General features: G+C 34.3%; 2 protein-coding genes across 2 annotated transcripts in view; one reads left to right on the forward strand and one right to left on the reverse strand.

Moving 5' to 3' along the window:
- Window positions 1–5,141: 5,141 nt before the first annotated feature.
- LOC132558887 (retinol dehydrogenase 7-like) lies at window positions 5,142–11,551 on the reverse strand. Its single transcript, XM_060223540.1, has 6 exons — window positions 11,182–11,551; window positions 10,384–10,510; window positions 8,634–8,719; window positions 7,970–8,152; window positions 5,803–5,940; window positions 5,142–5,476 (listed from the first exon to the last, which is right to left on the reverse strand). The coding sequence occupies exons 1-6, from the start codon at window positions 11,549–11,551 to the stop codon at window positions 5,142–5,144; spliced, it is 1,239 nt and encodes a 412-aa protein (XP_060079523.1).
- A 142-nt stretch (window positions 11,552–11,693) lies between these two features.
- Window positions 11,694–12,644, forward strand: part of LOC132558992 (ER membrane protein complex subunit 10-like) — a 47,726-nt gene continuing 46,775 nt past the window's right edge. The window contains exon 1 of the mRNA XM_060223637.1: window positions 11,694–11,768. Coding sequence (XP_060079620.1) covers window positions 11,694–11,768 — 75 coding nt within the window. The remainder of the gene's footprint in view (window positions 11,769–12,644) is intronic.

The following is a 12,644-nucleotide window of genomic DNA, read 5'->3' on the forward strand; positions in this document are numbered from 1 at the left end:
TCAAAAGAAACCCCCAATTTTAACCATACCATAATGGTGTTCCCAACAATCAAAAATATAAACAAAACAAACCATTAACTAACGATTCTTTGGATTCACAATGAGGCCCTAAACACAGATCATGTGATATCAGAAATATTTAAAACGTGCCACTACACATAAAGTACCTTGGTTACACAAAAGCTAGAAAGTACAACTAGATGTTTTCCAAAAACAGTTATGTAAGTGTAGGATGTTTTATATATCTGACCTCTATTTAACTTGTCATCATAAAGCCATCACAATACTCAAACTGTGCATTATGATGTCATCATAAAGACATCACAATACTCAAACTGTGCATTATGATGTCATTATAAAGACATCACAATACTCAAACTGTGCATCATGATGTCATCATAAAGACATCACAATACTCAAACTGTGTATTATGATGTCATGGTTCAAATTTTCTCCTTACCATTTCAGTAAGGTACACATGAAACATATATTTCTTTCACTGACATTAAAATGTCAGACTTTATTGTTGAATTTATATCCAAATCACTAAATCATGAAACGGAACAGGAGTACCAGATCTAAAACAGAATCACTCTCTAGATATTTATTTGTTTTTACAGAGTCAGTTACCATCAAGAATCACATTTAAATATCTCTTGAATATTATAATTATTATTAATCAACAGATATTAGAATGTCATTCTTTATAATTGACTCTTAATTCAAAATTCTGTTGATTATTATTATTATTAAACAGATATCAAATATCTGTGTATATAATTAAATTTTTTATATACAGAAGAAAATATAATAGAACTATTTTGTAAATTTTCAGAGGTAATGGAAAAAAAATAACTGTGATATTACTAAAGAAAACATCCAACAAAGAAATAAAAAATAAACAATAAAAATGTAGAGTGTTTTCACCAAGATAATTATGTAACAGACATTGTTAGTAAGTCAAATGCAAAATAAATAGCAAATGATACACTATAAGAAAATTCACAGAGAAACAGTTAAACAGTTAAGGAACGATTCAAAAAGGGTAGTGGATATGGCATTTTCTTTCATCAAAATTGATATACATCATTTGTATATGATATTGATTATGCTACTCAGTGGAAGTTTATATCCAAATCATTAAATGTGAAAGAAACAATACAGAATGAGTAACATGGTACTTAGTCTAAGAGTTTGGGAATAAATGAACTTTTCATGCTTCCATCTCCTTGTTTCATATAGCTACTTGCTGATAATGCCATTTACAAACTGTTTTTTCTTTCCCTAGAAATAAAGGAGCCAGGTCTTGAAAAGAAAACACAAGTTCTCAAATCAATTGTAGTTGTCAGATCAGAAAATAATTGGGCCATTTATGACTTATCAAACAGATCTTGTTTCTCAATAATCCTAACCACCAACTTAAATTTCAAAATGAACACAATTCACACATGCAGTGATTTTGTCAGGTCAATAACCAGTGTGCTTCAACTCGCAAAATAAAATTCTGCAAAAATTTGGACAACACCACCAACATAAAATGCTGTGAGTTGTGTACATACTTGGTAGTTAGAAATGAGATTTACTGATAACATGATGTAAGTACAGATGTGATAATATCATCTGATACATATCAAGGCTTCCTTCCAGATCTATAATTATCTAAAAACAAGGCAAATCATTAACAGATCAGAAATTGAAATAAAAATTTTAAATGGAAAAAACTATCAAGTCTTTTCTATACATATCAAATGAGTGATATTTTGATAGGCTTGAAGCCTACTTATGGTAGTTACCAGGTAATGGCTGTTTTTCTTAAGGAACTCCAGCTTTCCTCCACCACCTTAAACTGTCACCTTTAAATCACCCTGGCTATTAATTGGACATAAAACAACCAGAAACTGAACTCTCCAAGAATACATTGTGGGGTGGGTAGTGAGGCATACAAATCCAAAATGTTTATCAAGAGATCCCAGAGGGATCTTGGCGCCCACCATTTGAGGATCTGTTTTCAGTTCTTGAAGATTTGTTTTTTTTTGTTTCTTACAGGTGTTGTAAATGTTCATGAACTGGTCTTCATTGAATGTACTCAATGATGGCACAAGATATTTTTATTAAGCACCTATTAGCAAATATCATTTGAAAAAGATCCCAAAGTATTATTAGATAGCAGTCAGTTACAGGTGGATAATGGACAATATGCTTGTGCTGTATTACTGTCGACATCCAAGATGGCTGCCTGTGGGCCACCTTGATTTCAAATCAGTCCAAAAAAGGTACAATGCACAACTAGGGACCAAGGGAAACCAATATCTATGAAATATCAGATGGATCCATCCAGTACTTCCTCAGATATAGCAGTAACAAGATTTTACTCTCAAAATCCAAGATGGCTGCCTGTCAGCCATCTTGATTTCGGATCAGTCCAAAAAGGTACAATGCACAACTAGGGACCAAGGGGAAACTGCATATGAAATTTGAGAAAGATCCATCCAGTACTTTCCAAGAAATAGCAGTAACAAACTTTTACATTCAAAAAAAAAAGATGGCCACCTGTCTGCCATCTTGAATTCGAATCAGTCCAAAAAAGGTACAATGCACAACTAGGGACCAAGGGGAAACTGCATATGAAATTTGGGAAAAATCCATTCAGTACTTTCCAAGGAATAGCAGTAACAAACTTTTACTTCCAAAATTCAAGATGTCTGCCTGTTGGCCATCTTGAATTCGAATCAGTCCAAAAAGGTACAATGCACAACTAGGGACCAAGGGGAACCTGAATATGAAATTTCAGAAAGATCCATCCAGTACTTTCCAAGAAATAGTGGTAACAAACTTTTACATCCAAAATCCAAGATGGCCACCTGTCTGCCATCTTGAATGCGAATCAGTCCAAAAAAGGTACAATGCACAACTAGGGACTAAGGGGAAACTGCATATGAAATTTGAGAAAGATCCATCCAGTACTTTCCAAGAAATAGCGGTAACAAGAATTGTTTACGGACGGACGGACGGACGGACGGACGGACGGACCACGGATGCGGGGCGATTTGAATAACCCACCATCTATTAGATGGTGGGCTAAAAATCTGAGTGCGGTGGGATATAAATCAGTTCATAGTTAACTAATATTGGACTCCATAAGTGAAATGATTGTAAGTGGTTGTCTCACTATAAATTTACCACTCTATCCTACCCTTGCCCCTTACATTTACTTCTGTAGTTACAAAACAATAGATCCACTATGTAGCATGTGTTTATATTTCAACCCCACTGATACATACACTCAATGATTTCAAAACTTAGAAGAATGCGGTTTTGAATAGTTTTGCGTAGAACAACACAACACCCAACATGAAGCTTAGACAAGGTATGTAGCTAAATAACATATGTACGATATTTTGTGAACAAGGCATCCTGGGTATGGAAGAAAACCATGCTACATATTACAATAACATATTTACTTTAATACAGATCAAACTAGACATTTTACTTCATAGAAATCAGTTGATTATTCTACATTTGTCAAATAAATGGCATTGTAATTAACAGAAATCAGTTGAATATTCTACAGGTTGTCAAAGTCATGGCTTTGTAATTAACAGAAATCAATTGTTTAACAGAAATCAGTTGAATATTCTATTCAGTTCAACTGAAATAAGTTAAATTTAATTGGCATAAGTACTGTTTTTAATTGGTCATAATCATCTTATGTATCATGAGCATGGAGATACCATCCACAGAATTCTGACCCAGCATGCTGCAGAGCAGGAGGCAACCTGTACCAGTCAATCTACCAGACACAGTGGCAGTTGTCATAGACTAATGTTATGGTGTCGATGACATCATCAATGTCAACAACTTACACAACAGTGAGTTATCTATAAACTAGTCAGGCCTAACAATTTGTAACAACAACTAGATGCCGATAGAATGAAGACTTTTAAGCCATTAGAAACAGTCATATAGTAATACCTGGTCATCTCATCAAGTTTACAATGATGAAAATCTAAACAGTATCTTTGTAGAAAATGGAGGGTTTATGTAGTATCAACACGGACATCAAATTGTGTGTCTCTATCTCATGAAGTTGTTTTGGTCATGTATCTAAAAGGCAATGTAATTAACACAATCTTTAAATTTTTCATTGAATAGGAGATAAATATCTAACAATTTATAAAACACATAAGATAAACAGATCTTAAAATAGGTAATCTGTCTTAAAGTAGGATATATAAGAGAGATTTACAAACCTAACATTCGAGAATCTCTTAAATTTAAACCAATACAAAAGGTGATGGGGAAAAAAATCTAATGAGATATCGAAAAAGAATTCATATGAAATTTAGAAAAATATTTTCATGAAATAATGCATCAACTTCAAACAACAAATGAGTATCTGGTCCATATTTTCCCAGGTTTTTTTGTATACTCGGAACCTATAGAAATTTTGAACAAATTCAGAAATATCCTGGTTCTGTGTAAATGCATTTCTAAATTTGATGTGCTGATTTAAGGCTGTGTTGTTGAAAAAGAGAAGAAAAAATGTTGATGACTTTTTTTTAATATTTTCAAAATTTAGAAAATAAATCTTGTCATCTTTACTCAGATATTAATATGGAATGCTCAAAATGAACTAGATATACCTATATAATCATCTTTGAAACATTTAGTAAATCATATATTTATATTTATAAAATTTCTTTCATATTTCTGTTGACTGAATGCAGAAAAGGAAGGTGTCTTCCTCTACCAGTATTCAAAACAAAACAAAATCACTTTTAGATATTTTAACTAAACAAATATGAAATAACTTATAACAACCATTCCAGTAAACTATCTTCCCAACCCCAGGGCTCCAGGTTTTCTCACTGGGTATTGCCCATAAAATTTAACTTTCAATCTGCAGAGAAAAAACAGGCAAGAACATCAAAGAACCCCTGCCATGAATGGAAGCAATTCATTGTGGAGTCCTGGGGCTGGGTAGATTTTTTACTCCAACAGCCCTTATTATAACTGGCTTGAAAAAAAATGTTCTTCTTTTTATAAATCAAAAGGATGCATGTTGTTTAATACAGTTAGCACATACAATGCAGCTAGCACAAAAACGTAATCAGGTTACTTTGCTGTTACGTCAGAAAGATTCAGCTGAGAGTGGCAGGGCGGGCATCTATAGGCATGATACCAATGAGAGATGACACTTTATCAGCGACCCAAACTGGTAGCAAGGGGTACACCATTGTCAGTAAGTCTGCACCAGTCCCGCATGGGTAGCGAGCACGGGGACGTTTGGACAGAAGTCCACTACGCATAGCCCTTATGACCGGCGTAAGGTCATCAGGATAGCGTGTGGCACCTGCAACAATACTGTTATACACAGTGTCGAGATACAGCTGACCATAGGTATGACGGGCACTCTCGTCCATAGAATTCCATACCTCCTCTTTCCTGCTCTTTATATTATGTTCTTTCATATTCTCTGCAAGTTAAAACACAAATAAAAAATCATTAGAAACAGGAATTATATAAAAACTTTAATCAAGAAACGTACATAAGGCTTAAACAAAGAAATTTTTATCATAAATCCAGGAGACATCCTTTTAGCAAAACTCTAGTTGCGAAATGTAAGATCCCAAACGAAATTTTTTAAACTTTACAAGTTTTATCTTGAAACATTTGAGCAGCGTAAGTCAACAACATCAGGCATGGATCACAGAATTACTTCACTTATATTACTGGTAGATAAAACTTCTCCCACCTAGAGAAAGTTAATTGGAGGATAATAGCTGATGGTGTGGTGCCTACCTGTGTAAAAGCCTGTAGGTTCAATAACAGCCACATGCACACCCCATTTCTTCATTTCTTGTCGCAGTGTGTCGGTGAAGGCTACAAGCCCATGTTTAGAAACACTGTATGCTCCATTGCCAGCCATTGTTATCCTCCCTGTAACAACCATAATTATACCAGAAATCAACAAAGTCATGCTGATCTAAGCGTATTTCATTCTACAGCAGACTGACAGTATGTATGTTTATGAAGAACATACAGACAAAACTCGTTATCTTGAAATTCAAGGGACCATGGAAAATATTTCGACTTATCCAAAGTTAGACTCAAACGAAGTGTATAAATAAGGATGACGATATCAGTTTCCTAATGTTGATTACAGTTGAACAAAGTAGGGTACGATAGCACGCAAGCAGCGTCGTTTAATCTGTTTTTTCAAATGACGGTTAATAAACAAATAGATTTATTTCTACATTCTCCTTTTACTGTTTATTCATCTAAACAACAAAACGAGAAATATCATCTCCATGCAAATACATTTGTACTCACATTGTTCCATCCTGCACACATGTACAATACCCTTACTGACCAAGCTCATATAAATCATATATTTTACGGAATGACAATAAAATGAAATTAAATGTGCTTTTGTTACGCTACAAAAAACGATGTATAAAGATATAGATCATATCATTATGGCTTTTTTACGAATAAATAAGCACATGAAAAATGCAGTGCTAGACAGTTTTTACCTCAGAATTGTGGGGATCACATTTCGTCAAAAAGTTTGTACTGATTTGACGGTTTCATTTTTATCGTTCCTGAAGATGCATGCAATCAAGCTAAATGTTTTCATGTTTTGTGTAAACGCACTACTTTTTTAATGTACAGGTAAGTCACTGCTACAGGGTGGTGACACTAATTAAGAAACCAAACTTTATTCGGATAGTTAAACTCAAATTAATTGCAAGAGACCAAGTGTTGTGTATACGACGGACTATCAATATGCTGTAATTAGCCAATTGTTACACACATGTGACTTTCTACTTTGTGTATGTATTTGCCGATTTCGTCAGAAGATGTGCCGATGTTAATACAAAAATTAATTTCGAGACAATGAATGACTTTTCCCTTGCCTTTCAATTGAAGGGACTGGAAAATCGTTTTGACTCACCCGAAATTTCAACTCAATATAATTGGAGTCATCCAAACTAAAATTACAAAGATACAGAAGGAAAAAAAATCTGAACTTGAAAATTATTTCGAATCAAACGGAATTTTGACTCAAGCGATTTTGAAACAACAAGTTTTAACTGTATATAGATTATCTTACCTCAGCTTTTATTCATGTGAGATTAATTTCATGACTTAGAATTTTTTATTTTACTAAGCCCTTGACCAAACTTCCCAAAATGAGTCAAGGTCAATGATTTGAATAAATTTACAGAAAGATTCTGGTCTAATAGAATGACCTAAGACCTCTTGGTCATTGAAAAGAAGTTGTTGAAAGATTTCAGTACATTTGACCCGTGTGACCTTTAAAGTAAACCAAGGTTATCAATTTGAACAAATTTGGTAGCCCTTCATATGAGCTTAACACAAACTCAATATCAGGGCCATGTGCTTCTTGGTTTAAGAAGAAGTCATTGAAAAAAAAACACATAAATACCTTTGATGCCTGTGACATTGAAACTGGGTCAAGGTCATTCAAATGAACAATTTGGTTGCCCTTCATCCCAACATTCTACAGGCAATATTTTTTTGTCTTCATCAATCGTTAAGTAAAAAATACACAATATATGTAGGTAGATTGGATGTTAAAATTCTTTTTAATACATGTAAATGACAATAGCTATTATTGAAGTAACACTTTCACGTCACACGCAGCATGACCTTGTTCCATCCTCTCTATATATATATTCACCAGAATAAGGTACAGGGGTAGAACAAGCTCCCAAGATCACCTGTGTACCGGTACAGAACTCAATGATTACACAGATAATTGCATCACTTTAACATAAAATAGGAAATTAAGAAAAAATTGTGGTCAAACCCTTTTAATCTGTCAGATTATCAGAAGTGCATTGGTATGCCAAATATAACCCATATACCACCAGATGTGATTCTGATGTCACATCATGAAGTGAGAATAGTTTCTGTAAATCACTAGTGTGTATAAACTTACCTAGAAGACTAGATACATTAACAATTCTTCCCTTGGACTTGCGTATAAGTGGTAGGAGAGCTTTAGTAAGACGAATCGTGCCAAACAAGTTGATATCTAAGATTTTGTGAAACAGAGCATCTGATGTCATTTCAATCTCAGAGAAGTACCATACCCCAGCATTATTCACCAGTCCCCATAGGCCTGTAAATCAAATGTGAAGAGAAACAGATATGTAAAGCACTGTTTCATAAACCAGTAAACAGTTCATGTGAATAATTCTAAATGACAAATGATTAATCACTAATAATCACTAATAATGATATAGGTAAAATAATGTATCATCAAAATCATGATAAATCACTAATACTGTTATAGATTAAATAATTAATCATTAAAATCATGATTAATCACTAATACTGTTACAGGTAAAATCATTAATCATAATTAATTAGTAATATTGACAAAGGTAAAACAGTTCAATGAGGGTAATGCTAACAGTAAAGTAATATTTTTTTTTTCAACACTGACTGACATTCAAGAAATAATAGTACCGGGTAGGCTTTTTCAACATCTATGCTATATCATCAGTAACCAAGGTACATGTATTGAGATACAGATGTTATTTCTATATGGATGAACCTTTTATCATAAGGTTTAAACCATTTGAATGTTATATACTAACCATCTTCTCCTTCATGGACCTGTATAAAGTTAACAACCTCCTCCACTTGTTTAGTATTTGTAACATCCAGCTGTAGCACACAAACCCTGTTGTGACAAAATCATATTTTCAGAAATTTTTTTTTTTCAAAATATTTTGAAGACGACGCAATGAATAAATATAAGTCATTATAGTATCAAATTTAGTGTATTCTGTGGACTTTTGGCTTTGAGAGTATGTTTTTTACCACTCAAAAGTTAGTTTTGATTTGAGCTTGAAAGGACATGTTTATTTTACATGTTTTGACCATTGGGATTCATGATTTAACTTCTGTAAAATTTCAAGGGTCAGCTGAAGTCCCACATATCATAATTCTTTGTACAATTTGTTTAACAATCTATGTGGATGTACATTGCATACCACAGTGATAATGATTTTCAGATACATGCAAGTGACATTCATCAGTTTCATACTTGTGGAACCAAATTATATAGATATCACATACTTGTTATATGGAAAAAAATATCTAGTTTTTGTTCGTTAAGTAGAGACCAGTCAGTACAAATAGAAAATTACATCACTGCCATCAAGCCCATATCTATCACATAATAATCATAAGGTCTTTTCTTTGTCATGTAACAAGCCAAGTTAAGTTCTAAATGAAAAAGAAACAAGAGTGCCATGGCCCTTAATGGTCATCTGACATTTGACAGATGGATGAACAACCCACTGAATTTGCTGACGGTGGTCTGACAAGTCTGATGAATTCAAATTCTAAACATTCCTCAAAAGTATCAGTAACTCATAAAGCAGGTACTGTGCATGAAAAACAGTTATATATATAAACTTTATTTGTTTTACAACAATTGCGAAACAAGTTATTTAAACTTATACTAATCACTCTTGTTGGCCCGGATGTAAACTCATAAAGCAGGACCCCTTACCTTTTACGTCCTGTGCATGCGTTAACACTGCGCCACCCGACCAAACAGTTGCACAATCATGTTACAATATAATTACTGTGGTAACCATGTTGAAGTTTTGATCAGACTGAAAAACAACTACATATCATCTCTTTCTTTTCTCCAAAACTCCAAATATTTTTCTTAATGGTGTGAATGAAACATGAAAAGAAGTTCAGACTATTTGTTCTAGATGATTTATGTTGCATTTTGGACCAAAGCATAGAAATAAGATTTGGTCAGGACAATCTTGGGATCACTTCATGTATATCTGATATCAATGTCACTCCCTGATAATGTTTCAGGTCAAATTTGGTTGAAATCTACCAAAACATTAAGAAGAAGAAGCATTTTGAAGCAAAATATTGTCTAATTTCCTCTTTTGGGGCCTCGGGCCCAAGTCCCTAGGGGTCAAATCAAACTACTGAATGTAAGAATTATTTGCCAACCTCTACTGATGTTACAGACAAAATTTGAATGAAATGCATTCAAACATTAAGGAAGAGTAGCATTTTGAAAAGGAGTATTGTTTAACTACCCTTTGGTGACCCATCCCCATGTTCCAAGTGGTCAAATCAAATTTATGAATTTATGAAATCACCCTCCTCTCCCAATGATATTCCAGACCAAATTTGGTAGAAATCCACCCCGGTGTTAAGCAAGAGTAGTGTTTTAAAGGACAAGTTTACGGACGGCAAATAGCGCACAGTGCACAACGATGGACGATGCATGATAGCTACAGGTCATCTCGACCCTTTGGGTAAGATAATGTAAAAAAATGAGCCAGGTATTTTTTGGTTAATACAAACCTTTCTGAACAGTTGTTACGAATAGCTATAGCTCCTGGTCCATCTGAGTTCAGACAAGTTGCATACACTCGCATTCCTATACTGTCCAGTTTTTTGACAAGGGCACTTCCAAATCCACTATCACAACCTAATATATAATTTCACATAACAATTGTTGTTACATCACAATATAGAAGTAATTTTAGCAAACTCTAGCAAACTGAATTTGACAGAAAACAAATCAAACAAATGATCTAAATCATTTATATCAAGGCCAAATAGAAAAACAACTTTATGTACAACATACATAATTCTATCAGTAACTGATCATAAATTAATAATTTGTTGAATATTTGACAACATGAACCCAACCATTATGATAGAAAACATGTGCACAGACAAATCAAATCAAACCAATTTGTCATTAAATCTTCAAATTATCATGAATTTACAAACCATTAACAAACCCTTAAAAATATTTCAAATATAAATATTTCCTTATTAAATGAACTTTAGTCTGTTACTGTCATTTGATGAATGAATGATCGCCTGCTGGACCCTGATTAAGAAGTCACAAAGCCGCGTTTACAATATATCATGATAATAGCATAAATCAATGAACAACATCTTTAAACGGACTATTCAGTCACTTAATCCACGTGTGCAATCAAGGGCTATCTTTGGTTTCCCCTAAAAATTATCATGTTAAATTTTAATAACAGCCATGTTAGATACAACATCCTTACTGTATATTGCGAGTAGGCACATCGAAAAAAATGCTTTTAACAGCTAAGCCCCAATATTATTAAATGACATTACCTGTTATCAAAACAGCCTTGTTTCCCACTGGCAAATGGCTCGCGGGAAGCACAGAATATATCAGTAGACAACATACAGCAAATGTCAAAACACCTCCTGGACCTTTGATAAAGAACTGGCATAGAGGTTCTCCAAGAAACAAAACAATCAAACTCAAAACTGATCTGAATCCAAACCTGAACTCGTGTGTCAAAAATTTGGATAAAACGGCCATTGCAAACACAACTGTCACGCTGGAATATAAGACTGCATAAAATATAATATCGTCGTCAATTTCGTTGAAATCCTCAGCGAGATCCATTGTTACGTGTGGTGAATGTTGCAAGAATCCTGCTGCGATATCAACGAAATCAGTGAATACTTTATGCATCACAGTGTACAGCAGCCGCCATTTTTTCCCCAACGACTGAAACGTGAAATAACGGTTTACTTGATTGGGTGATATAAGTGTGCTTTTTTATACAGAGTACCTGATTGGATCATTTCTGCAGCACTATTTCAGTCACTACAATATGGCTGCGCCCATGAAGATCCAGAAGATGCTGTCGGCGATTTTCGTCTTTGTAATCGGATCTTATGGTATCCTGGTGAGTGTGAGTAGAAAGACGTGTTATTTTCTCTACAGCAGGTGTTTCTTTTTCCAAAGTAAGTGGATTAAATCATCTTGACGTAGAAAACACCTGCCACAAGATCGAAGTTGTTAAAGGGTCCTGAGGCTGAAGATTATACCAACCTAGCGTATGTTTTATATATAATTTAGGGCATTAAACTTAATACTAAATGCCTCTGTCACTTTTAGTATTTGTCTGCACCCATGGCATATTTTTTTCAACTTTTTTCTTATTTTGTATACGTGTAATGCAGTAAGATGACGTATATAAGCGTACATGGGTACAGTACACATGCGGGAACAGACAGGCTTTATGATTTGCCTTAATTTTCTTCTTCTGAAAACATGCGTTTTAATACGTCATCTCAGTCACAAGGTTAAGTGATGTAGTATTTTACCAGCCGTTAGCTTCTACGTAAATGTCCACTTTCTGTGGTAAAAACAAATCTGTTGAGTTTCGTCTGTTGCGACTTCTTTTTATTTCTGCACGTGTATCTCTCTATTTCACAAAGAGGCTATTCTCTGTCACTCACACGCTTGCACACATACACACATATAACCAAACATACAACACTCCTCCCCTTTTTCTGAACAGAGTCATCCCATTTCACATGCATTACAACAGTACAGTTCCATTTGCTCTGCTTTGGTGGCATCTATTCCAACACAACTGCCATGGAACCATTTGAAACAGAAGTCACATTGGATCATTAAGGTCCCATCATCTGGTTTCTCACACACACAATAAACCTCTTCCACCTGGTCCTCCTGACTGTTTTGTAGATTTTTGATCCACTGTGGTAACTTCCGATCATTACAGATTTTCAGTCGATCATGATTAACCGCTTTTCTG

Source organism: Ylistrum balloti, unplaced genomic scaffold, assembly GCF_031769215.1.
Source record: "Ylistrum balloti isolate Yb309-2 unplaced genomic scaffold, AGI_CSIRO_Ybal_v1 Utg369568, whole genome shotgun sequence".
NCBI classification, from domain to species: Eukaryota; Metazoa; Mollusca; class Bivalvia; order Pectinida; family Pectinidae; genus Ylistrum; species Ylistrum balloti.